The sequence below is a fragment of the Salvia splendens genome, chromosome 5, assembly GCF_004379255.2.
Source record: "Salvia splendens isolate huo1 chromosome 5, SspV2, whole genome shotgun sequence".
Lineage (NCBI taxonomy): Eukaryota > Viridiplantae > Streptophyta > Magnoliopsida > Lamiales > Lamiaceae > Salvia > Salvia splendens.
In genome coordinates this window covers 5139078-5164844 of record NC_056036.1, presented here as the reverse complement: position 1 = coordinate 5164844, position 25767 = coordinate 5139078, and the positions used below count along the sequence as shown (strand labels likewise).

Here is a 25767-nt window from a genome sequence, read left to right as displayed (position 1 = left end):
CTATTGAATTTTGAATGTTTCTCTTGAAGTAGTTCTTTGAGAATGACCTAACTAAAGTTCGAAGGAATCATAGTGTCTGAATTTTAAATTTATTTTTAAAATTAAAGTTGTATATGGAAAACAATATTTTCACAACATGCATAAATCATGTGCTAAAGTTGAATAGGGATGTCAATTAGGATAGTCCAGTGGATTACTGATCAATCCTACTCGGGATGCGGATTAATAGGAGTAGAATTTTATCAGGTTAGAAATTTTCAACCATAATCCTAAATGTTTGAATTTTAGACTAGTCCAATAGACTGATCGAGTTGCTAATGATAAAATTAAATGAACAATGTTGAAAATTACTCCCATTTAAATATGAGTATCTAAGATACTATATGCCTAACTCGAACATGAATAAATACTAATGCCATAAAAATATAAAGACAGAATAAGAATGACATTTAATAGATCTTGAGTTATTGAATGATTTAAAAATAAATTATGACATGGATCATGTCATTGAACACCTAATTTAAGATTTGTAAAACTAAAATTAAAAACAATCACATGTCTTAATATTTCAAAGCATGTTTTATAAAAATTATCATTGGATACAATAATATTTAGGTACAATCTATCGGACTAGCCTATCTATCGGATTCTAAATAGGCCTTACTCATATTGCAAACTAATCAGAGACAAAATAATCAGATTATAATTTTATGAGGCTAAAAATTTTGTTACTATTACAACACCAATAAAAATAAAAGTTACAAATAATTAATTTGAGTACTCTATCATCGAAAACCTAGATTAAATCATAGAAGCATGAGATAAAGCCGAAAATTTCTGAACTCTGAACCAAGGCAAAACAAAACACACGTGTCGAGTGGCCAACATTTTCTTACACAAAACCTCAGAAATCGTTCTTCCCAAAAAGAGCCAAAATTGCCGATAAATGTCCCATCAGATTACGTGCAGCTGAAGATGGTTTTAGGATCAACCCCACCCTAAATTGCTTTGCTCATCCGTAGCCATCGCATGCATTCAAAGCGTTTCAATAAAGGCAGCAAATTTTCCCCAAGAGTGCTGCTGCAATAAAGCGTTCACATGAGAGAGAAACAGAGAGGTCTTTAAAGGATTGAGCTCGAAAGCAGCTGCATAATTTATAATTTACGTTCATCAAGACAAAGAGAGAAACAGTGATCAGCGCGTGTGCTTTTGTGTCAGTGACTGCGTGTGCGTGTGACGAAGAAATGTCGCCGCAGTCTAGTACCAATAATTCGTAGAGAGAGAGGAAATGAAGAGGGAGGAAAAGGTAAAGGAGGAAGAGGAGAGGGAAAGGGGTGAATTAATGGTGGAAAAGCTGAAGCGCGGGATTTCGATAGGGAAAAGAGAGGGAAAATCCACTCCATCTCCCACGTGGAAATTCAGCTTCCTTCAATCTGATGGAACCCTAATTCCAGATTCTAATTTTCCCCCAAATTTGACAACACTCTCTGCTAGGAAATTGGGTGCAAATCTGTGGGAGATGGATCCCCAGCTCAATCTCAGAGTCGCCAACATCAACAAAAATGGGCCTATTTTGACCAATCACACTTTGCAAGATTTGGATGAGGCAGCATCACTGTCAAAACAGGTAAAATTCTTGAAACCTTGTTGTTTTCTTGATTGATTTCTACTGGAAATGTTACTTTTTTTGGGGCTTGTTTGTCTCATCTTATTTTTTGATTAAAGATGTGCATAATATACATTAATATAGATACAAACATCATAACTACAATTTTGCACTCTTTATGTTGTTTTATCCCTATTCTACTTTTGTAACAATTGGGACTCCATTTTGTTTATGATTTGGTGATTTTCTACTGCTTAATTGTTGAACCTGCTCTCTGTATCCCTCTGTAATCCCCTTGGGTTTATGGTTGCTTCTGCAAACTTGTGTATGTGTTTGAAAATCCGGGAACCTTTCTTGCTTCGATCTCATCTCGTTCTACTTAGAAGCCTTTACACATCTTTACATCCAATCTTAGAACTTGTGGTTGTAGCCTCTATAATGATTCTTGCTTTCTATTTCCACAGGAGACGAGTGGTGTTAGTTTTAGGAAGCAGCTCGCATCTTCGCTGGTGCAGGATAATGCCAGAGTCGACAAGGTTGGGCAAGATCATCGGCCTCTGTCCCCTGCCAGCTGCTCTAGCTCAATGGAGGTGGTTTTGATTGTATACTAATTACATAGATTGAAAAGGAAATTGCATGTTGTTGCTCTTTCGTGTCCATGTTCGGTTTTCATGATGATTGGTTAATTTATCTTTACTTGCAGATGGATCTTCCGCGTAGATCTGCAGTTAGTCCATTAAGCTCTGTAGTGTCAAATGGAAAATTTGGAGAGTCGAGTTATAGCCTCAAAACTTCCACGGAGTTGCTTAAAGTACTGAATAAAATTTGGAGCCTCGAAGAAAAGCATGCGTTGGATATGTCGTTGGTGAGAGCTCTGAAGAGGGAACTGGAGCAAACCCAGGCACGAAATAAAGAACTGATGCAAGAGAAGAAAAGAGATCAGGGTGAAATCGATCATTTAATGGAGCAAATGACAGAGTACAAAGTTGCTCGAAAGAGGGAACAACAACGCATCAAGGATACAGTGAAGTTAGTCGAAGACAAGCTAGAGGATGAACTGAAATTAAGAAGACATTCAGAGAGCCGTCATCACAAGCTGGCTAAGGAGCTCTCGCAGATGAAATCATCATTCTCTAATGTCTTGAGAGAACTTGATCAGGAGAGGAAAGCACGGATGCTGCTAGAAGACCTCTGTGATGAGTTTGCCAAAGGGATAAGAGATTATGAGCAAGAAGTACGCCTCGTTAAACAAAAATGTGGCAAGGATCAGATTGGAAGGGAACAAAATGACCGATTAATTCTTCACATTTCTGAAGCCTGGTTGGATGAAAGAGCGCAGATGAAGCTAGCAGATGCTAGCAACGTTTCATTACAACAATCTGCTTTGGACAAGTTATGCATCGAGATTGAATCCTTTCTCCGAGAGAAACAATCCGATCATTCTGGGACTAATGTTGATGTGTCCACAAAGACGCCCTCTCAGAGCCGTGCACTTCCACATTCTCTGGAGTCTTTTCATTTGAACGAGCCTGCAAGCGCTCCTTGGCGAGTGAACAATGAAGACGACTCTATTGGAATGACCAGCCATCGTCCTCATCTTTCTAGAGGGTATAGTTTGAAGCAAGCGAATGAGGAATTAGCCTCTGATGGTCGTAACAAGGAAACAATGAGACCAAGACCAGGCAACGAGAAGCAACGTTCACGGAGGGGATCATCAGATCCGTCCTGCTCCCATATTCAGCTAGACGATGAGAAGCATCACCAACAAGTGAACGAGGGATCAACGAAAACCAGAAACACGAACTCATATGACATGAGTCATCACCCGATGCCCAAGAAAGGCGAGATCTTGCAACGATCTACTCGGGAAGGAAGGACAAGAACAACTGATGCTGATATGAGTGTTGGGCATCGCGTGGACCCATCCAGAAAGTTGAAGTCTGAGGTATCAGCGGGAGATCCTGAGATCTCCGAGTCGTGTGGGAGATGGGAAAATGGCGCAAGACCGAATACATTGAAGGCGAAGCTGATGGAAGCAAGGCTAGAAGGGCAGCAGTCTCGTTCTTCCAAAGGCTTGTCGAAAGTTGACTAAAAAATGCCACATTTGTAGATTCCGCAACTATGTAGATTAAGGAGGGCCCTTCCCTTTTAATCATTTTGACAATTTTGATGAAGTATCAGTTAACTATGTTCTCTGTAAGAGCATCTCCAATAACCGGCGTCACCACCGCGACGCCGATTTTTCGCCGACGCCAGTTTGACGCCGAACCATTGGAACCGGCGTCTGCGAAATCGGCGTCAAAATCGGCGTCGCCATGCCGATTCCCGCGCCGACGCCGGTTCCGACGCCGATCCTCACGGGCGCCATTGTGCGTCCCGGATCGGCGCCAAACCGGCGTTGGATTTAATTTTTTTTTTTGTTTTTCGAAAACACTATATATACGCGCGTTGAACCTCATTTTCATTCGCACCACTTGTTTTAACGAGCATTTGGTGTGCTTCAAGCTCGATGGGCTGCAGTTAAGGGACCAACGCGTTTGTGGCATGTCGACTGCATTGCTGATATAATGTACGTCTGTATTATCATGCACAACATGATCGTCGAAGATGAAGCTGTACAACTGACTGATTGGGCCACCGACGATAATGAAGCAGGTCCAAGCAACGGCGTCACCACCGCCAACGTACGAGGTGGGGTACCGCACGATGAAGAAGCCCTCCTCCAAGCACATGCCGACATGCGTCAGACGGAGGCTCATATTCGACTGCAAAAGGATTTAGTTGAAGAGTTGTGGGCGCGGAGGATTGCAAGGCGTTAGTTTTTATGCAAATTTATGTAATTTTTTAAATGTAATTTTTTTAATTATTGTACTTTTTTTTAAATTAATGTACTTTTTAAATTTTAATATTATTATTCGAATTTTCCGTATTTGTCTCGTAAATTAAATTCCGTATGTTGATACGAGTGTAAATTAAATTATATAATTGTTATTAGTGATGTGGATAGGTAGTGTGAAGGCTATGTGAGGGCTATTTGATGTCCAGTTGATGTGGCAAGCTGATGTGGCAGGAGAATTGTAGTGCTGATGATGTGGCAGTGTGAAGGCTATTTGAGGGCTATTTGACGTCCTAACCTATTGGAGATGCTCTAATAATGTATAAACAGTTCTGTAACTTTAGTTGTTTTTATTTTTTTAAAAGAAAAAATACTATCTGCAGTAAAAATTAGATTGGGCTAACCCACCGGCATACAATTTGAAAGCCCAAGGCCCATAATATAAGCATATCTCGTGACTTGAAACTTGAAAGCTTCGCTCTCTCTTTCCTTCTACACCGTTTCTCTCTGTATAAAGTATAAGCCTTCTCGCTTTGGAAGAATTGAGCACACGCCTATTGTTGGATAACAAGGGAGAGAAATTACCAAAACAGGAGAAACAATCAGCCGTCGGATCTAGGGTTTTTACTTCGCCGAGATGCCGAAGAACAAGGGGAAGGGAGGCAAGAACCGGAAGAGAGGGAAGAACGAAGCCGACGACGAGAAGAGAGAATTGGTTTTCAAGGAAGACGGGCAGGAATACGCGCAGGTCATGCGCATGCTCGGAAACGGCCGCTGCGAGGCCACCTGCATCGACGGCGTCAAGCGCCTCTGTCACATCCGGGGGAAGATGCACAAGAAGGTTTGGATCGCCGCCGGCGATATTATCCTCGTCGGTCTCCGCGATTATCAGGTACTACTGCAAATTTCAATCTTTTTTTATGTGATTTATTTTATTTCTTGATCTTGAGCTGTGGGGCGTCTTGTAATTTGGATGATTTTATCATCTGTTGATTAAATTGGTTGTCTCAGCTTTATGTGTTAGGTTTCGGCTTGAAGTTTTTTACTGTTATTGATCATTGTGCTCTCAAAATTTATTGGTTCAGTTTATCTGTCATGTTTTAGCTCTTGTATTAAATGGAGGGGAGATTTGTTTTACTCTTGAATTTTGGATGTTCATCTTTTAATTGTAAGTTTTCTGTTGAACAAGTGTGGTTCTGATGATCATAGAGGAAGACTATTTTATGAAAGTAGTGTGGAAAGTTAGTGTTTATGTTCTTTTTCTTACTAAAACTGATTATTTATTTTTGTATCCATGAATTCTCAGTATGTTTATGGCACATGAAGGAGATTTTTTCTGTCTTTCGCGTTTATTCCTTTTGTGATAGTGTTTGATTCTCTATGTTTGTGGATTTAGATGGAGACTTGGTAGAGAGTCAAAAGATGCTTCTTTTTCATTGATATTATTCTATAGTCATGGGGAATTTGTTAGCTTTATTTTCATGTGTAGGCCTCGGTGTTGATTACCACTGTATTTGTTTCAGGCAAGTGTTTGGTTCTAGTTTTGTGGAGTTGGATGGAGAAGTGGAAGAGTCAAAGAATAAGAATGCAATTATGCTTGTTTTTTCGTATTAGCTCCATCATCTAGTGTTGCTTGCTTGCTAAAGCCTCTGCTTTTGAAAGATGTCTATGTCTATTTATACCCAAATTCCCAATACTATAAATTCTAGATGGATTGAGTGGTAAAGAGGCGATAAGAAATTAAGACTGCATGCTGATGCTTGTTTATCATATTCTTGCTTTTACTGTCTGCTTGTGTGTTTATAGTCTGTCTTATTTGATTTGCTCATCTGACCTCTTTTTCGTTGCTACTAGGATGACAAGGCCGATGTGATCCTCAAGTACATGCCAGATGAAGCCAGGTTGCTGAAGGCCTATGGCGAACTGCCCGAGAACACGAGGCTCAATGAGGGTATTGCTGGAGGACTTGATGAGGAGGACGATGGCCCTGGTGATGATTACATTGAATTCGAGGACGAAGACATAGACAAACTCTAAAGAGCTTCTGAGAATTGTAATCCTATCTATTTTATTTTTCTTTCTAAGGTAGCATTTTGCATTATTCAATAGTAGTACTAAGTTAGAGGATTGTTGTCTACTATGTGGTTTGATGAGAATTTGTGTGGGTTTCTCTGTACTGTTATCTTGATTGATGCAATAATAGTGAGATATATAATCCACATTGTCTCTCATTTCAGAATCAAATTCAACACAAGTAAAAAAAGGAAGCCATTCATTAGAATATGATGAAGGGAAAAATGCATACATATGTCCTATTCTATATCACAACACCATATCTCTCTGATACAGCATATATAAATATTTTGATATGCATATATATATATTAAGATGTCACTGGTCTGAGGCTGAGATGAATGTAATAAACACTGCAAGCTTCTATTCAGTTCCAGCAAGCTTCTTTTTTATTGATTCTACCTCTTCTGACAGTTCCTTTCTACTTCTCTGCAAGAGTGAAACATTCCATATAAGCTATGCATCAATTACCAGATAATACAACTTAATATAAATGTATTTTGAGAGGATTGATTGGGTAGTGTACCTTGAAGAGCAGGTAACGGTACACAAACCACACGGTGTATCCAAGCCCGACCAACTCCATGATCTTGGGAAGCTGATGACGAGTATTCATAGAAACAAGCGACGTCTTAGTCAAAAGGGAGATAAATTAACCATGAGAAAAGAACCAACACAGAAAAATGGTGCAGCTACATGTTTTCCACGCAGAACCTACCAATGGAACCCTGTTAATTGCCCCAACAACTGTGGAAGTTAACCAAATTGCAACAATTGATCCACCAACATACAGAATCACAGTAGTTTTGTTTTCAACAGCATCCCACTGATCAAGAACCATCATCAAACAGTGAGAGGTCAGAAGCATCAAGTATTGGAGAATTGTTGGGATAGTGTGTTATCTACCTTTTCTTTGAGGTCATTGAACAATTCATTGGTATCAAGAGAGCTCTCCTCTGATGAAGATGCCTTGACAAGGAGCTGGGAAGACCTCCTAGACTCTGTTTACAACGGCAACACCCCAACTTCAGCAACAATTATATCAAGCAAAAAACTCCATTGAATATAATCAGAGCAAGTTAGTCATCACATTGAAAAGTACATTGCAAAAGTAACAAGTGAAGTTTTGCAATTAGTGGTTCCTCTCCCTATATCTTGTAACTCCAGGGAGAAGTCAAAAAGTTTGCAGGTCGTGGTGCATCAAAAACAATGCAAAAGTAGTAAGTGGAGTTTCTGATGCATCACGGCCTGAAAATTTTTTACTCCCCCCTGGAATTTGATAATACCTCAAACTATCTAATGTATCAAGACCTACAAATTGGTAAGGTTGGAATACCCACACATACATTCATATACAATGTACAACAAAGTTGATTGATTCAAAAAGAGTTATTTCATGACTGAGCCAAAAAACTACACTGTTTTAATCAGTGATTTCCATGAACATTTTCAAGAAACCTCGCACAATTGCACATTATACAAAATTTCCCACATAATTTAAAAAAAGTATTTTATTACTAGTTGTGACTGCATCCAATAACCATATATGCATTTTCAAGAAACTAACAAAACTAACAATATTCAAGAATCCAAGTACATAATACAAGTACTCCATAAAACAAACAAAAGACAGTCAATAATAAATACAGAGTAAAACTAAAATCCCCAATTCCACAACAGGTCAAGAACAATAATGATAAATATTGGACCTTTGAGTAGCTTGAAGGGAGTGGCGGAAAGGGTAGGACGTTGAGGCAAGGGGCAGAAGACAGCGGCGGGTCTGGCGGCGGGGAGGCGGTGGAGCAAGATAGGGGTGGCCGCCGTGGAAGTGGAAGCTGCTGCTGCTGCCGCTGCCATTTTGGGCTAAAGCTCAAGGAAGTGTGATTTCTGCAAATGCTGAGAAAATGGTGGCTTTTGCTATTATTGCTAAGCCTCTCTTTCTTTATCTCCAAAAGAATTTATGGAAAATGAAATTTTAGGGATATCCACAACAATTTTCACGGGTCAATGTTGACATGGCTCCATTGGCTGACACGTGGATAATTCAAGCTTTTTCATTGGTTGGTTTCCTATCTTGATAATATGGTAAATGAATTTGATAATTAACATCTTTCATTACAAAATTTGAAACGTGTGATTTCTTTTTTTTTTTAATAATAATAATTAACAGAATCGTAACCCCGCTAATTGTAACATCTAGCTAATAATTTTCTTTAAATTGAATACACTTCCTATATACATATGTGTACGCACACAAATTATAGGATATAAGTGGAAGTGAATTAACCAAAGCCACTAATCCAACTCACATTATTGCGATTGATCAAAGTGTAACAATTGGGCCGAACCAGCTAAAGCCCATTAACTTTTGAGCTAAAATTATTGGGCTTGAGGGTAAATGGAAATTTCTCTGTATAAAAGCAAAAGATTAATAGAGTCTATGATATTGAATTATATCCCAAAGACCCAAACAAATGAGTACAACATCATTCGAAATTAAAACTTTAGAAGGAAGAGTATATACATAATTTTTGTCGTTAAATTCCACCAATACTTCCATAAATTTGAATTTTTTTTATTTTAACGATGAAACACGACGACACAATGTTTCCCCTCTCAACTAATTATAGGTGGGAAGTGAAGTAACAAAAGCCGCAACATAAACGAAGAATAATTATTGATTACACGAATTATTAATAGGCAGAAATTTAAGGTAAATCGGAATTTATGATCTAAATAATGAGTAAGCATTAGATCATGGGCATATTTCCGTTGAAATCCACGTCAACCATGTATGGAGACAAAATCATATGCAGTGGTCTCACTATTTCAAGATATGGGACACGTCATCCTATTCCGACGATTCCTTCTCCGCCACGTCCTCCACCGGCAGTTCTCTCATCTCAATGCTAAGCATATGCTCCCGCATCATCATTTATAGACTATAGTGTTATAACAATGTAAATAAGGTTAATAAGCTCATGTAAAAGTATATATCATTAACATACATGTATTCATCGATTTGCTTAAAACATAATACATCTTAGGTTCAAAGCTGGGCAGACAAGTATTACAGCATCAGCGGTAGAAGGACGGCGTCCGTCCGTACCAGCGGCGTTGCTCTTAGCTAAGAGCATATCCGTGCCAACGAGCAACTGACATGACGGCTCCTGATTGGCCAACAGCAAATCCGTTGAAATTTAATTTTTTTTAAAAATTCAGATTTTAATTAAAAAATCTGATTAAAAATAAAAAAATATTTTCCCACTTCCCAAAAAATTATATCCGTTTTCTCCCCACTTTTAATTTATTTTTCAATTTTCCCCCAAAAATACGCATTTTCATCTATAAATACCTCAACTTCCACACAAAAAATTTCAAACTACACTACACCACCGGAGCCGGACATTTTGGTGGCGCATCAGTCGCCGGTACAATGAAAACCGACCGGCTGGAACAATCAAGCGCAACGAGAATATGGTGCGCAATGCCATACACAGAGCAAACGAAGAAATCCAAAAGTTCCAGGAGTATTACCTCCAGAAAGAGCAGTCGGTTGGGAGCGGCTGAAGCGAGGTTGACGTCATCAGTGCCGCGTTGGCGACTTACCAATCCCAACACTACAAACCGTTCAAGTACCTCAATGTTTGGCAGGAGGTGCGTGAGCATTCGAAGTATAGGGGAGGCGTAGCATCCTCCTCTAGCTCCTCCGGCAAACGGTTGAGGTCGGTATCCCTATCCGACGCCGGCTCCGATGAGGAGTCCACCCAGTTCGCCGGAGCTAACTTGGGTAGCCTCGACGCCGGCCCGAGTAGTTCCCAACGACGGCCGCAAGGAAGGAAGAAGTCGACGTCCAACCGCCGTCGCGCCACGACTCCATCCGCCCCCGCTTCCGCTCCCTTTGTGCCACCTCAACCCCCACCAACTCGTTGTGTGGGGTTTTGGCCCAACTCAATTTGGCCGATAGGTCAAATATGACCCCCGAGCAACTTCGATCGCATGTGGCAATAATACGGGGTCTCCAAAGAACATTGGGGGTAGAGCCGGATGAATAATCTTCCAATGGGGTATTTTAGCCTTTAATTATGTAATTTTTATTTTTAGGTGTTTAATTATGTAATTTTTAATTTTTAGGATTTTAATTATGTAATTTATAATTTTTAGAATTTTAATTATGTAATTTTTAATTTTTTTGTAATTTGTGATATTATTCTGGGTATTTTTAATGAATTTTAATTTTGTGGAAATGTTTTTATTTAAATTGAATAATAGAATGATGGGACCCTTGAGCTTGTCATTGTTCTTGCGTAAGAGCACGAATATGGGTGTTGTGCTCTTGCCTAAGAGCAGAGAGTAAAAAAGTAAAAAAATAATAAAAGTGGATCCGGGCCCACATCCGATCCGTGCTCATTGGCAAGAGCACGGATAGTACTATTAATTTTAGTGGAAGAGATCCTGTTTGGACACGAGGTGCGTTTGGCATTTCAAAATGTAGCGTGTGTTCTCTGAAACGGTGTGTCAGACAAGATGTGCTAGATCTTGACTCCTGCATCGCTCCACTGCAATTTTAGTGTATCCACAAAATCATGGAGTATCTCTAATTTTCATACCCCATCCAACTAGTTACTTTCTACCTCTCTCATTAACTCAAATATTTTTTTCCGACACGAAATTTAAGAAAAATAGAGTTTTATTAGTAATGGGGACGGGAATAAAGTAAGAAAAGAAATAAAATAGAGATAAAATAAAGTAGAAAGAGAATGTCCAAAAAAAATTACTCATTTCACTTAGGACATCCCAAAAAAGATGCATCACTTAGCAAGAAACAGATGGAGTAATACAAAAGTCAAAAACAACCACCATTATGTTCGTTTTAATTCACCTCTATTTATAATAATTTTCAATTTATTCCTCTCTCTTTCATATGTATCCCACTTTGATCCGATAATATAAATAAAAATAAATTAGGAAAATATGTAGTACACCATTAAATATAGTAAAAAATAAAATGAAATAACTAATAAACGCGGTCCAAAATGGAAAACTGGACCCATAATAGAGGATTGATGCAGTATTTATTAGAAAGTTGATAATTAAAATTTTGAGATATTATTAAACTAAATAAAAGGATACATTGTTTAAAGCTTGAATATTATCCGCCCAAGCTAGTATAGAAGGAGAAATATGAACCCGACTAGTCAATATGGTTGCGTTGAGTAACATGTCTCCACTGTGTTTAAGAATATATTTTCTTATTTTTATATTTATTATTTTAAGATTAAATTGATGAAAATGATTGCGAAATGCATTAATCACTTCAAGGATAAACAAGCACACGAAAAGAGTAGCACAACCATCACTAGTAAAAAAGCGAGGGTGAAACAGTCATACAAATATGAAAGGTGAGAGGCGGTGGGCCCCTCCAATCCCCCGGATTCCAAAGGCTCCATGAAATCCAGTTAAATTGGCCAAGGAGCAAGATTGAGTGAACACGTCACTAACATGTGCGTGGTTGTAGCAACACCCTGCGTTGATCTATCTCCAGCGCACACGTGTACGGCTTGATATGAACTTCGAATATATATTTTCCTGCCAGCGCATTATTTTGAGTGCCAGCACAACGAACACCCCCTACGTATTTAAAATAATTATAAATATCATACTTAATTACTTGTAACACGTGTCAATTCGCCAGCAAAGCATGTTATATCACGTACTTTTAATAATCTACAAACTACATAACAAAAAATTGGAAATTTTGAAGAGTGTTGCTATTCTGGACTATAAGCAAATTTAATAATATTAACTTCTCAATTCATATGAGTTAGGGAAAAATATTCAACTTATTTGGAATACTAAAATAAATGTGGGAAAATGCAATAATATCGTTTACTAATCTAAAACGAAAAAAATGTCAATTTCGAATGTATGCTTCTGCATAAATTAAAATAATAAAAATTAAATTTTGTGCTAATTGGTATACAATAAAAATTTATCGACAGATGTTTTCGATGTATGCTTCTGCATAAATTAAATGAAAATCTCATCTCCTTTCACAATTACTCGTTTAGATATGATTTCAATGAAATCACAATATTTTTGTACAGAGACACGTTTTGCGTGACGTGGCTTGTTGGCTTGGCCTTCTCTCCTCTCTTTTTCTCTTCCTGCTTTCCCTTTCTCTCTCTAAAACTTCAATGTGCCAAAACACATCTGTTGAGAGAGAAAACTGAATGCTATCATTTTGCAAGCATAAACTAGCTGTCCAAATCTCAATTTCGCCTCCAAAACTCGGAATTTACATTTTTCCAGGTACGTTCAATTCTGAGTTTTTTCTACTCAGCTGAAATTCTATCTAATTTGCGGTTCTATTCTATGCTAGCTGATCGCACTGAATTATCTTGTTGTTCTGGTTGGAGCGCGTTTATGTGTGAATAATATATTGATCTTGGAATTTATTTTTCGTGTTTACATGTTTACTTGGAATAATTAAATCTGCTGAATTTTCAAAGACAAATACTTGAATGATAGAACCTGTTGAGTTTGGTATTTCTGGTGAATATAAGTAAGGATTATGGAATAGGTTTACTAGAACTCGAGCTTTCATTAGTATATTATTTTTGAAAACCTCAGGTGGCTAAATTGCAGTGTAAATGAGTTTTTCATGGTTTCAGACTTTCGGTTATGAAATTTTGGTGTTAGAGGGTAGATTTGTCATTTCACGCCCTTTTGTGCTTGAACTGCAGTCGGTAGTTTATTTTGCTACAGTTCGAGGCTGGATGGGATGAGTAAAAGGACGGTTAAGCCCCTGGATTTTCTTCCCCTTTGGAACTTTGGTGGTTTAGTCATACCAAACCGATTAGTTACACCACTTTACACTGACTCTGTTTCATAACTAGTTAACTACTTTAGGAATTTTGGAATTGAACTTAAAAACAGTATACCACCAATTTTGGTTCCTCATAATTCACTATGTTTCTAAAATTGTGTACGAGTGTACAGTGTTGATTGAAAATGTAATATATCAAGAAATAATATACTCCATTATAAAGTCATTACCTTATGCTTTTTACAATTTCGTGGCATTAATAGGCACTTGTGTTTTTCCACGCTGACTTTGTTATCTTGCAGAAAGTACTGGAAAATTATTGTCAAGTCTTTACTTTTATTATCTTCCTTTAACTTTCATAATTCAGCCTTCTGCATGATTGTATCACTGTTGGGTAACTGATCTCGGTGTGTTCTTAGTTCGATAACATTAGCTCAATGTCTTAGATATTTTGTACAGTATTGTTCTTTTTGAACAAATCTGCTTTATTTGATCCTCCGGCATTATTTGCGATGGTCAACTATGTAGTGGATGTATAGGTCAATCATTTTGATTTGTGATATTACCTAAATTTTTTCTATTATGACAGCCTATTGAATCTTGTTATATTGCTCGACCATCATTGGGCGGAGTATCAAGAGTCGTTCCCGAACATATCATGGGAAACAGTGAAGAAGGGAAGGGTACCAAGCTGGAAAAATCAACTCCACCTGCAGTGGTGAGTATATATAGTAGAGTAACTGTTATTGTTGTAGTTTTCTTGTGTTCATTTATAGCTGCAGCCCATCGTGTAATGCTTGTATAAAGAAGGATCAAAGCATTCTAGACAGATATGCTCGAGCCAGCTAGCTTTATTTGCTGTTTCCTTTTTCCTGAGGTGGTTTAAATTGGTTTCCAATTGGCAGGATCAGAATAACATGCATATGTATCCTGACTGGGCAGCAATGCAGGTTAGTCTTCACAAATTTTCATGTACACAAAAAAACAGGTGCAATAGAAAAAATAATCAAACTCTTTTTTAATGTTTATTGTGTATGTTTATCTATCAGGCTTACTATGGTCCCCGATTTGCTGTCCCACCATATATGAACTCGGCTGTAGCTTCTCCACATGCACCACCCCCCTATATGTGGGGCCCACCACAGGTATTGCAGTTGTTCTAAGAATTGAATTGGTCTTATATCATACACTAGTGTGTTTGGAATATGTATAAAGCTCATAACACCAAATTGGTTTTCTCAGTCGATGATCCCTCCTTATGGAGCACCATATGCTGCTTTCTATACTCATGGAGGAGTTTACCCACATCCCGGAGTTCCTATGGTAAGCCTTAAGCAAACAAGAGGTCTACTCCCTTTGAAGCTTCTACTGAAAAATTGTTTGTTAGCATTACTATATAATTAACACATACTCAGTATGTGCTTTTACGTGCAGGCTGGTACTGCTATGAGCTTGGAAACGCCAGCCAAGTCATCAGGGAATACAGATGGAGTCGTCGTGAAGAAATTGAAAGAATTTGATGGGCTTGCTATATCAATATGCAATGAAAATGGTGATGGTACTGAAAATGGAACTGAGCAAAGACAGTCAACAGACAGGTTTGTGGAGTTCAAGGGCCGCAATGTACCTTAAATTACTTAGTAGTACTACTTAACATAGTCCATAATTCTGTAGTTGAAATTAAGGAATGAATTTTATGGTTTTCTGATTATTTGGATTAATGTATTACCTAAAATGCTCAAATTTATTTATATGGACAGCGATGAGACTGGTGGTTCCAGTGATGGAAGTATTGGAGTTGCACCCGGCCGGGTAAGGGATCTATCTTACATAGATGAGAGTTTTCCTGTTCTTTTGTTATATACTAGTTGCGTGTTGTCTTAAATGCATTGCTTATAATTATATTCTGTTTCGTTTACAGGCTAATCAGAATGGAAAGAAGAGAAATGGACAAGGATCTCTGAAGCAAGGTAAAGCTTTTTTCATCATCATTGTTAATGTACAGAGCTAATTGTACATATTTTGAGTATGTCAAGCCTGTGAGCCTCGCAGCTTTCAACCACAAAATGCACGAGCATCAATGTTATCAATCTCGTATGGCGGCTTATGGCGATTCGCCTAAAAACCGCCACAGGGATATGGCGTATTAGTATGGCGGATATGACGGTCAATAATTAAACAAATAAAATAATACTTATATATTTATATATAATTCAAATATTAGAAAATAATAAAAATATAACATCTAAAACTATTAAAACAATTAAAAAGCATAAAATACAACTCTAATCTCCATATTTCTTGCATAGTGCCCCATTCCTAAATGCAGTACACACGCAATGTTGTCAAATGGCGGATATGGCGGTGCTATGGCAGCACCATGGTACTATGGCGTTTCCATCACCGAACACCGCGCCATAGCGCCATGGCACCGCCATAACATTGACGAGCATACCAAATCTATTTGCTAAACCTGCTATAATGTGTTCTCAGTTTATTTTGATTTGATCTGTTGTATTTGATGCTTTTAATCAGAAGATGGGAAGGCTCCTGAAAGCAGTTTAGCTCCTCGTGTCGATGTTAGCCAAGCTTCTGGGAAGATGATGAATGTGATTCCTCCTGCTAATAAGCCAGTGAAAGCTATGAACGTCGCATTGGAAGTTAAGGAACCTTCCCTAAGTGCAATTTCTAGCCCAGCTAGCGTTCCACTCCACTCGATTCCAAATGAAAACTGGATGCAGGTGTGCTCATCAACTTTCTTCAGTTGCATGCAACTTCTCTTATGCTATTTCTCAACATAATACTTGGTAGCAGAATGAAAGAGAGTTGAAAAGAGAGAGGAGGAAACAGTCCAACCGGGAATCAGCAAGACGATCAAGACTGAGGAAACAGGTACGCCTCACCACAAAAGATTACAATCTAGTGGAGAAGTCCTCGTAAGATATTGAGTTCCTTATCGCCTCTCTTGTTAAGTGGCCGTCTTCCTTCGACACAGGCTGAGACTGAAGAACTAGCTGTCAAAGTTCAAGCACTAACTTCTGAGAACATGAGCCTCAAATCCAGGATACATAAACTAATGGAAAGCTCTGGGAAACTAAAGCTTGAAAATGCTGCACTAATAGTACGTTGACACACGTGATTTCTTAACTTGCTTGTCAGTTGTCGATATTTTTTCAATCTCATAAATGACCGGAATTTGTAGGAGAAACTAAAAGAAACTCAATTAGGTCAGAGAGAAGAGGCAAATCTCCACAATATTGATGATCTGAGGCTGAAACCAGTGAGTACTGTGAACCTACTTGCCAGAGTTAACAAGTCGGATTCATCTGACAATAGAAATGAAGACAGTAGCGATTCATACGACAACAGTAGCCGTCATGGAACTAAACTCCATCAGCTTCTTGACAGTAGTCCCAGGACTGATGCTGTTGTTGCCGGTTGACGCTCCAACTCAGCTTGTCATGGAGCTAAACTCCGTCAGCTTCTTGACAGTAGTCCCAGGACTGATGCTATTGTTGCCGGTTGAAGCTCCAACTCAGCTTCCATCCGGTAACCTTTCGCATAATACGTCGAAAACTACCTCTAACAACAGTAATAGAGTGTGGCAAGTAATGGTAAAAGAGCCCCACAAGTGTAGTTTCATTGCAACTGATTATCTCAGCTAAGCCTGGAATATGTTTTAAATGTTCAGATTGCTGAGAAGCTACGTAATATTAGTCGATGCTGAGCGTCGTCTTACTTCTAGAAGGAAAAGAAGTGCATTTCTATAGGGTGTGAGAGTTATTCTGATAGTTGATAGGGAATAATGCGTTTGATATTTAGAGATGATTGCAATAATTTGAGGCCCTTCGACTGAGTGACGGAGATAATTTGTAAATGTTGTTGCCAAGAAATACATATATTTTAATTTAACTAACTCGAATATTTTTTATCATTCACAACTCTATAGCACTAATTAAGGTATGGTCTCCTTTTTCAGACCCTCCATATTTATTGCTTTGGCACATCACCCGTTACATAGTACATATAGATCACACTGTGTGAATTAGTCGTTCAAAATAATGTCTTTTGTTGAATGTAAACAAAAAATATGCTCTTTGTAATTTTACAATCTGCATTATCATAGCATGTAGAAACAAAAAAATATTTTGTAATGTACTAATGTTTATATGTCTGGTGTTATAATTTTAATCCCCATCTTATAATACTATAAGGCAATATTTCCCTCCATTTTGGATTCGAAATTGCAACCCCCACTTGATTACACAAGTGCCCATTCTTTGATATTATTTCGTTGTTACAATATCATTAAGATTTTGCCAGATTTGTAACTAATGTTTGTGCCTTGTGGGGCTAACAAAAGATGTCCAAGATTTTGAAATTATAGTACTCCTACTTATTTTTGAGTAAATTAGTTCAGCACTGCTTTTGTTTGCAAAAAAAATTACCAAATCAAGATGCTAACCACATTTCAAATTTCATACTATATTTATATATTGCAATTAAATTGATATGCGAATAATTTAAAATTATAAATTTTATCCGATTGGACGACTCCTGGATTGCTAATCGTTCGAAATGAGGCCAGCCTCCTCTCGTGTGCTAAATTGACCGACAAAGGCGTGTTAGGTTCTTCTCGATTCGATCGAACCGTTGCCTGCCCTCTTTTTTCATTGTGGTGAATCTTCCACCACACTTTTACTTGCATGCCCCGGCGGATCCAGGGGGTAGGAGGGGGCGACCACCCTTCCCGGACGTTCGAATAGCCTAAATATCCCTTAAGGTCGAGCTGGAAATAACAAATTCGCCCCCTCTGTGCGCAGAAAAATATATGTATTCAATAAATGTCATATTGAAGTTAGTAGCCTAGTGGTTGTGTTGTTCATCTTTTAACTAAAATAAAAAGTCCATGGATCAGGCCTTATTGAGACCTTTTTTTACAATTCTTTTTTTATTTTATCTATTCATATTACTCTTATTACCAAATCAAACCATTTTCAAGAAATTTCATTTCAAGATCGGTACGTGCAACTCCAGAAATGAACACGACTAACCTTAACACGAGAAAGGTGACTCAGGCTTTATAACACCAGAAAGCATAGTGCTCCTCCTCTTTAGGTTGGTTGCTAACGAGACCCCCACACTGCAAGCAGACGAAGCTGCCTCCTCCCTGTCTCAGCGAGGATTGATCTCGGCTTCGATTGGCTCCTCCTCACTCATCGTTTGGTGGGATATTTCAGGCTGCAGAGGGATGGCCTCCGCAATTGCACATTCAGCAAACAGTGAATCCAACTCATCAGCAGCAGAAGTGGCTTGAATTTCATTCTTGAGCACGATTCTGACCTTGAGATACAGCTATGTCTCCGCCTTGTTTTTTCATAGCCATTATCACCGCTTCGACTGCCTGGGAAGGCTTGCCTTGATTAATGAGCTTGCGAGCCATCACCACCAAATTCCTATTACCGTTAGGGTCAGAAGTGGAGCCGAGGCCTCCGCCTCTATTAAGGACCTAAATCCTTAACGTCGATTTCCACACAAAATCAAGAAACGAGATGTCGTCGTTGTCGACCGCCCAACGTTGGGTCGTGACTTGAACGGCAAAAAGGGGCGGTTGAGCGCGAGATCAGCCTCATCGGCAACCTTAGGAGATGTTTCTTGTTTGCTATTCAATTGAGCCAAAAGAATGATAATTTCATATATTGATTGAATGAATAAAAAAGATAACAGTCTATCCTATTTATAATGCTACTGACTTAATGAACAAGAAAACAAATATATAGAAAAAGATATGTTAAATCCCTATAATATCTAAACTAAATAATAATAATAGAGGTTCGTATCATCTCCCCCACGGTTAAAATCCACCTTGTCCTCAAGGTGGGAACCACGAAGCAAAAAGGAGAGTTGAAAGCAGAAGCTTCGGCGAGGCAACTCCTCCTGGATCAAACACACACCGAACAGATGGATGTCTCCCTTCTTCACTTCCATAAAAAATCAACAAAGGAGACCCAACTTTGTCGGAAAAGTTCCTTGCCAAATCGAAAAACTTGTCCACGCCTCCCAGAATGCCCAAGCATGGCATGTCATTACTCGGAGGGATCAACCTTGCATCTTTGTCGAGCGATGTTGATCGAAGATTCATACTTGGAACATCACCGACATTCAAATCCACATAGACACAAGCAATTACAGGCAAATCGGTGTAAGCACCATCTCCTTTCTTGCCCCAACAATTTGCAACAACATTTTTGGATGACACTTGAACAACATTGAGTGAGACGATTATCTTCTCCACTTCACCAATAGAACCATATTCCTCTTTATCTTCTAGCAATGTCTCCTCCTTTTCACCAATCTTCTCATCATATACCCTAACGAGCACTTGCGGTGACTCATTGTCGTTCTTGACAATCCCTATGTTCTTGACGAACTCTCCAGGGGACTCGTTGTTTGGAACATCAAGAGGAGCGCCATCATTGTGAACATCGGTAATGTCATTTGGAACATCATCACCGAATACTATCGTGGGAGTATAATCAGTTTTCTCTTCGGCTAAATTCTCATCTTGAATGTTCTCCTCAAACTCCTCCCCATCATCCGCATAACATAGAATGCGTTGTTTACACACATGTCCCCTCACCCATTTCTCGGGACAGTGCCAACAGAGACCCAACCTGGACCGTTCTGACTTCTCCGCTTGGGAGACCCGTATTAGCGGCAGGCGTGGCTGCTCTGGAGTTTGACTGGTCACACGTGCGGGCTGACTGTACAGGTCCCGCGTTGGATTTTCGGTGGAGTAGCAGGGCTGGTGGGAGGCGGGCTGGACTCGCGCTCTCACCTCCTCCCGAGGGCGAGGTCGGTCCCAGCACGTCTCCGAGCGTCGGGGCCGGTCAACGGTCGGGTAGCCGCGGTCCTGCTGTTGCGCCGGTGGGTCCCAGCACGTTGGGCGGTGCCGCTGCGTTGCGGTTGTCGGGTAGCGATCAAACCGTAATTGGGTCTGATGCTCTCCGCGATCAGATAGGTGGCCACCCCTCTCGACGTAGCCGCCGCGGTGTCGGGGCCAAGCGTCTTGCGCGCCATCGCGGTACTCGATGGGCTGGTATCTCGGCCGTGGGCGACGATCAGGTGGATCCAAGTGGTGTGAGACGTAGGGTGATTCTGGATCAAGCCATGACGGCGGGCGGAGTACTTCCACCCGGATGCTTGGAGGGTCCCAACTGGTTACACGGCGAGGTTGGGCCGGATGGTAGGGACGGCATGGCTGTGTGGCCTGAGGGAAGTCGTATTGACGACGGCGATAGCCGGCGTAGTCGTATGACATGTTGACGGACTGAGGCGTGACTGTGGTGGATGATGATCGTCTGACTTCGACGCGGCACGCGGGAATCTTTCCCGTCGGGCGTTGCAGAAGTAGTGTTGTCCTGCGGCTAGAGCTCGGCGGACAGGCGGGACTCGACAACCAAAGCAGTTGCTGTGCGCGGAATATTTTCCGTCCTGTAGCGGTGTAGCTTCGGTTCGAGACGGTGGGAGGGTCAGCTCTCAATGAAGGCACCAGTTGTTAAGGACCTAAATCCTTAACGTCGATTTCCACACAAAATCAAGAAACGAGATGTCGTCGTTGTCGAGCGCCCAACGTTGGGTCGTGACTTGGACGGCAAAAAGGGGCGGTTGAGCGCGAGATCAGCCTCGTCGGCAACCTTATGAGATGTTTCTTGTTTGCTACTCAATTGAGCCAAAAGAATGATAATTTCATATATTGATTGAATGAATAAAAAAGATAACAGTCTATCCCATTTATAATGCTACTGACTTAATGAACAAGAAAACAAAGATATAGAAAAAGATATGTTAAATACTTATAATATCTAAACTAAATATAGAGGTTCGCCACCGCTCATGGCATTACACTTTGGTTTCTCGATTCCTCCTTTTACTGTTTCGCTTGGAGTACTATTTATTACTACTATAAATACTTATTTTATGTGATCTTAGTATATCAAAAAAACATTTGAAATATTTATGGAGTCTAGACGTTACTGTTTAACCTATAGTTTTACTTTCATTTTTACATTTTAATTAATATATTATTTAATTCCGCCCTTATCGTATTGAGGTTCTAGATCCGTCACTACTTGCATATTGAGGTTCTAGATCCGCCACTACTTGCATGAAAACCTCTTGTTCTCTTTATAGTAGGTAGACATCGCATTTGTCAAAATGTTCGATTCACTTGCATCACTCATTTCACTTTCTATTGCATTGTATATAACGCAAATTCGGAGAATCGATGTTGAGTCTATCGTAATGCCCTCAAAACATAGAGTTGTGTGTTTAGGGACGCCTACATGGCGTACCTCATACTTACCATTATCCCCAAATAACAATCTTTCTTGTTAAGTTCAAGGGCTACTGACTACTATCATATGGCGGTTTGGTCTATAGCTTTGCACGTTCCCCGATGTTCTTATGTGGAGTATTAATTAAGAGCTATGGTGACCTATATGACCTTATGCCTCCATGGTCAACCATTGTGATATGTGAGACAATTTGTGTCACACACTCTGCTCTGATTGGATGCAAACCGTGAGAGCTTGCACGCACGTGTAAGGGTGTACCGTCAAATGGCCTTGCACGTGGTTTGGGCTGCCAATTTCATCCTCGGCAACACCGGGGGGGCACGCACAAAAGTGGGGGGCGAGCCACGAGCCGCAATTGTAAATACTCACGCGCTCCCTACATTGGTGAGCCGTGGTTCTAAATTGCTCTATGAATTTTTTGGGTGTTGTACCTCCTGCCCTAATTATCGAAAGTAGTTGTACATTACAAGCCGGCGCATTTTAGTACCGATTGTACAACTCCATGTACCTACACGTTTCCTACTCCTCATATTTCGTCTTCCCAAAACAGCAAAATAAGCAACCATAAAAAAATGTCATAATAACTTTTTCAAATTTTCATTCTTTAATTGCTTCACATGAATGTTCCATTATTTTATTTCCAAACATCCCATGTTTCCACATTCCTGCTCGCTGCCTCAGGTTACGTTACTTCCTGTAATTGTTTGTTTTTCAATCTAAACTATGCTTGATTAGGTCCAAGATTGCATCACACTTCATTTTATAGACTGTGGGCTAGTATGTATTCAAAGTTTCCATCATTGTTTCTCAGTGTTTTAGATTGTCCGTTTGTTTTTGGGCTTTCTGCAATCTGAATGCTTCATGCGAAAGACTCCACCTATATTGCTCAGTTAATCCAGTTACTATTGTGCTCAAATTGTTTTTTTTTTTGGCTTGAAATTTGAGAAAATTTCCATTGAGGCTTATTCTGTTTCTTCAAATTGTTGTGGGCTGTTGGGATTAGATTTGAATTGGGAACACTTTATAGCATTTGTGGGAAGGAGATTTCACCTGGTCAATTTTTGTGGCTTGTTTGGATTGCTGTAATTTTGAAGTTTGGCACCTTTTATTGGAATACCTCATATTTTGATTTGGGAGGAGTGTCGTATGGGATTGCCTTGGATTTTAAGTTGGGGGAATTATGCCAAGTGTTGAACATCTTGGTGAGATTGCTGGGGTGGTAAAGAGATAAGAGTTTATTTTGTAACGTCTTTCGGCAGGCTTTAAGTCTTCTCAAATCTGAGTGTGCGGATGGGGCGGCATTTGAAAGTTTCGAAAAGTTGGGTATAAATGTGGTTCAGTAGTTGGCAAGATTATCGCAATGGAGGCATTGGGACTTGAGGGGATAAGTCGATAATTAGCTGTCATAGTGACATTTGTATCTTTCGTTTCTGTAAAGGGGGTTATTCACATCCGAGGACTATATATTAGGAATCTAGGTATAGTTTTGCAACTCGGGACAAAACAAATATATCTTTTTCTGATTTTGGGTGTAAAGAATGGGGCATCCTGCAGCCGTTTGGGACCATAGAGCTTCTCTTGAATTGACAAAGGACTGGAATGGAATCGACCAAGTTGTGCTTCGGAACCCTCAAGGGGCGTCTGCGCGAGTAAGTTTCTATTATTTCATGATTCTTGATGCGGAAATGGGGTTTGTGAGTAGTTTCCATTCTTATGCCGAATAGATCTGTGTGATTCTTGAAATTCTACCGATTATGAATATTTGAAAATTTCAGGTGAGCCTGCATGGAGCACAAGTTCTCTCGTGGAGGAATGATAGAGGCGAAGAACTTCTTTTCACCACTAGTAAGGTGTGGTTCCTATCATAATTAATAAGATATATGTGTGATATATGTTGTGCATATTCATTTTCTTCAGTTTCTAGTATAAACAAGTACTTTTGTGTCAGATCATCCTAGATTCGGTGCTTTTGGTATTGAAACATGATTCAAAGATCTTAAAACTGAAGCTGTAATTTTGCATATCTTGAGGTTGCTTATTTATAAAGTTTACACTAAGCTTAGGTTAAATATCTGAGATCACCCACTCTAGAATTTGGACCAGCAGCTGTCATTATAGCTAGACCTGGTGATGTAATTCTTCTGAGAAATATTTATTTTGCAATGCTTAATAGCCCAATGAATGCTGCGTGGTAGATTTTGTTTTCAAGTTCCATTCGTTCCTAGAAAAAGGTTTTGACACTTTATTGAACGATTAGAGAAAACATCAGCCCCACACTGAAAGTTTATAAGTTAAATATAGTTGAATTTCATAAGATTTCCTTGTAATTGAATCATAGAAATATTTATTTCTTTTATTCATTTTTCGCTAATGAAAGCTGTATATTGACCTTCAATCTTTGCAGGCCATCTTTAAGTCTCCAAAAGCAATGCGGGGAGGCATTTCCATTTGCTTTCCGCAGGTACACACCATCAATTGTTTGTGCATTTCGTTGTTATTTCAAGACTTTGTGAATCTATAAACATATATAATTATATACTGTATTCTTACTTCATATATTGTCCATGCTTTAGTTTGGGAACTGTCATGCGCTTGAGCAGCATGGATTTGCCAGGAACAAGAATTGGAAAATTGAGGATAATCCTCCTCCGCTGCATCCGAAGGATTCTTTTGGTAAATCCTTTGTTGATTTACTACTTAAACCCGTTGAAGAAGATCTGAAGTTCTGGCCTCACAGGTAAAAGTTTTACATGTTTGGGCATTTTTATTTCAAAATATTATGTTCCTAACTCTTCTTAGCAGTGTTTGAACTCTCTCTCACTCTCTATCTGGTCTTCTCTCAGCTTTGAGTTTCGCCTTCGAGTTTCTCTCACATCCAATGGAAACTTGATACTGGTATCGCGCATCAGGAATATAGGTTGGAAACCTTTCAGTTTCTCTTTGGCCTATCACACACATTTCTCTGTTTCTGACATTAGGTACATAGTCAGATATTTTGATTTATTCATTCTTTCCATAAATCATCATTGAAACTTACTGTAATTTTCTAATATCTGTTTGCCCTTTTTTGCACTTCCCAACAGTGAAGTCAGGATAGAAGGTTTAGAGACGCTGGACTACCTTGACAACCTCTCCCAAAGGGAACGATTTACAGAGCAAGGCGATGCCCTAACTTTCGAATCAGAGGTAAGTCTTCTTCCACATCCAAATGTTGCAGTTGCAATTTGATTGTTAAGTAATCATATTCTAAATCATTGTACTTTTTTTTGGTCTATATGTTTCCCTGTCTTCAGATAGACCGTGTTTACCTAAGCTCATCCAAGTGCGTCGCTGTTCTTGATCATGAGAAGAAACGAACGTACGTTATCAGAAAGGAAGGGCTACCTGATATGGGTATGTATCATCACTATCTTTTTCCTTAATGCCAGCAACCTCCCGTTTGCTGGCCCTAAACACAAATATGGTATTTTCATGTAGTCGTGTGGAATCCGTGGGAGAAGAAGTCGAAAGCAATGGCAGATTTTGGCGACGAAGAATATAAGCAGATGCTATGTGTGAATGCAGCAGCAATAGAGAAGAACATCACCCTGAAACCAGGAGAGGAATGGACAGGTAGAGTCGAGCTTGCTGCCGTACCCTCAAGCTTCTGCTGTGACGAACTCGAACCTCATCTCGACTACTTTTGATACTCGACTTGTGATCGTTCGTTCGTTCGCTGGCTCACTTTATCAAAAGCCTGTGGTTTTTGGAAAATGGCTGATAAAAATTTGGTTTGTGTAGGATTTGAGGCATTTACATTTGCTCTCTTTTAGCTTTGATCAATGAGCTAAATATTGTCATGCTTTTAAGGCACTCTGGTTCTGAATAAATCTATTTTGTGATGCTTCAGACAAATTGTAACATCAATTTTACATTTGGAGCATTAACATTAGTGAAAAGTTGAATTTTCATAGTATTAATAATTCTTACTTACAATTATAGGGGTAATTACATGTTTCATATAAAATGTTTTACCTTTGTTTCAATTTAGTACAAAAAGTATTAAATTTACATATTTTGTACAAAA

The 25767-nt window shown here is 39.3% G+C and overlaps 5 protein-coding genes across 9 annotated transcripts; 4 read left to right on the top strand and 1 right to left on the bottom strand.

Moving 5' to 3' along the window:
• Nucleotides 1-562: 562 nt before the first annotated feature.
• Nucleotides 563-3794, top strand: LOC121804725 (uncharacterized protein At5g41620-like). The gene is made up of 3 exons (XM_042204367.1): nt 563-1627; nt 2071-2196; nt 2310-3794. Exons 1-3 carry the CDS (start codon nt 1289-1291, stop codon nt 3696-3698), a joined length of 1854 nt encoding a protein of 617 aa, XP_042060301.1. The 5' UTR covers nt 563-1288; the 3' UTR covers nt 3699-3794.
• Nucleotides 3795-4913: 1119 nt separating this feature from the next.
• Nucleotides 4914-6661, top strand: LOC121802532 (eukaryotic translation initiation factor 1A-like). Its single transcript, XM_042202218.1, has 2 exons — nt 4914-5334; nt 6297-6661. Exons 1-2 carry the CDS (start codon nt 5080-5082, stop codon nt 6477-6479), a joined length of 438 nt encoding a protein of 145 aa, XP_042058152.1. The 5' UTR covers nt 4914-5079; the 3' UTR covers nt 6480-6661.
• Nucleotides 6662-6697: 36 nt separating this feature from the next.
• Nucleotides 6698-8462, bottom strand: LOC121802531 (protein CURVATURE THYLAKOID 1A, chloroplastic-like). The gene is made up of 5 exons (XM_042202217.1): nt 8225-8462; nt 7422-7516; nt 7234-7341; nt 7042-7113; nt 6698-6944 (listed from the first exon to the last, which is right to left on the bottom strand). Exons 1-5 carry the CDS (start codon nt 8370-8372, stop codon nt 6879-6881), a joined length of 489 nt encoding a protein of 162 aa, XP_042058151.1. The 5' UTR covers nt 8373-8462; the 3' UTR covers nt 6698-6878.
• A 4163-nt stretch (nt 8463-12625) lies between these two features.
• On the top strand, nt 12626-17278 carry LOC121802645 (common plant regulatory factor 1-like). 2 transcript variants are annotated; one of them, XM_042202323.1, is made up of 12 exons: nt 12626-12827; nt 13934-14062; nt 14250-14294; nt 14394-14489; nt 14587-14667; nt 14779-14942; nt 15105-15156; nt 15266-15314; nt 15883-16085; nt 16159-16236; nt 16340-16465; nt 16547-17278. In XM_042202323.1, exons 2-12 carry the CDS (start codon nt 14003-14005, stop codon nt 16784-16786), a joined length of 1194 nt encoding a protein of 397 aa, XP_042058257.1. In that variant the 5' UTR covers nt 12626-12827; nt 13934-14002; the 3' UTR covers nt 16787-17278. The 2 variants fall into 2 exon arrangements, with proteins under 2 accessions (XP_042058257.1, XP_042058256.1); XM_042202322.1 differs by having other exon boundaries at nt 12628-12827; nt 15880-16085.
• Nucleotides 17279-21756: 4478 nt separating this feature from the next.
• LOC121801874 (putative glucose-6-phosphate 1-epimerase) lies at nt 21757-25663 on the top strand. Of its 4 annotated transcripts, none has more exons than XM_042201321.1 (9): nt 21757-22382; nt 23256-23350; nt 23477-23551; nt 24106-24162; nt 24275-24438; nt 24545-24679; nt 24785-24887; nt 24995-25094; nt 25179-25663. In XM_042201321.1, exons 1-9 carry the CDS (start codon nt 22319-22321, stop codon nt 25385-25387), a joined length of 1002 nt encoding a protein of 333 aa, XP_042057255.1. In that variant the 5' UTR covers nt 21757-22318; the 3' UTR covers nt 25388-25663. The 4 variants fall into 4 exon arrangements, with proteins under 4 accessions (XP_042057255.1, XP_042057258.1, XP_042057257.1 ...); XM_042201324.1 differs by having other exon boundaries at nt 21769-22382; nt 23239-23350; XM_042201323.1 differs by having other exon boundaries at nt 21852-22382; nt 22961-23350.
• Nucleotides 25664-25767: the final 104 nt, after the last annotated feature.

What these genes read in the sequence shown, in the direction of transcription:
- LOC121804725 (XM_042204367.1), top strand. Translation starts at nt 1,289, where the DNA reads ATGAAGAGGGAGGAAAAGGTAAAGGAGGAAGAGGAGAGGGAAAGGGGT. An exon ending in CAGCATCACTGTCAAAACAG is followed by an intron (nt 1,628 to 2,070) that starts GTAAAATTCTTG and finishes CTATTTCCACAG; the next exon opens with GAGACGAGTGGTGTTAGTTT. An exon ending in GCTGCTCTAGCTCAATGGAG is followed by an intron (nt 2,197 to 2,309) that starts GTGGTTTTGATT and finishes CTTTACTTGCAG; the next exon opens with ATGGATCTTCCGCGTAGATC.
- LOC121802532 (XM_042202218.1), top strand. Translation starts at nt 5,080, where the DNA reads ATGCCGAAGAACAAGGGGAAGGGAGGCAAGAACCGGAAGAGAGGGAAG. An exon ending in TCGGTCTCCGCGATTATCAG is followed by an intron (nt 5,335 to 6,296) that starts GTACTACTGCAA and finishes CGTTGCTACTAG; the next exon opens with GATGACAAGGCCGATGTGAT.
- LOC121801874 (XM_042201321.1), top strand. Translation starts at nt 22,319, where the DNA reads ATGAATGTTCCATTATTTTATTTCCAAACATCCCATGTTTCCACATTC. An exon ending in TTCTTTTCACCACTAGTAAG is followed by an intron (nt 23,552 to 24,105) that starts GTGTGGTTCCTA and finishes CAATCTTTGCAG; the next exon opens with GCCATCTTTAAGTCTCCAAA. An exon ending in TTCTCTGTTTCTGACATTAG is followed by an intron (nt 24,680 to 24,784) that starts GTACATAGTCAG and finishes ACTTCCCAACAG; the next exon opens with TGAAGTCAGGATAGAAGGTT.
- LOC121802531 (XM_042202217.1), bottom strand. Translation starts at nt 8,372, where the DNA reads ATGGCAGCGGCAGCAGCAGCAGCTTCCACTTCCACGGCGGCCACCCCT. An exon ending in CAATTAACAGGGTTCCATTG is followed by an intron (nt 7,114 to 7,233) that starts GTAGGTTCTGCG and finishes ACTCGTCATCAG; the next exon opens with CTTCCCAAGATCATGGAGTT. An exon ending in ACCGTTACCTGCTCTTCAAG is followed by an intron (nt 6,945 to 7,041) that starts GTACACTACCCA and finishes TCACTCTTGCAG; the next exon opens with AGAAGTAGAAAGGAACTGTC.
- LOC121802645 (XM_042202322.1), top strand. Translation starts at nt 14,003, where the DNA reads ATGGGAAACAGTGAAGAAGGGAAGGGTACCAAGCTGGAAAAATCAACT. An exon ending in CACATCCCGGAGTTCCTATG is followed by an intron (nt 14,668 to 14,778) that starts GTAAGCCTTAAG and finishes TTTTACGTGCAG; the next exon opens with GCTGGTACTGCTATGAGCTT. An exon ending in CAAATGAAAACTGGATGCAG is followed by an intron (nt 16,086 to 16,158) that starts GTGTGCTCATCA and finishes ACTTGGTAGCAG; the next exon opens with AATGAAAGAGAGTTGAAAAG.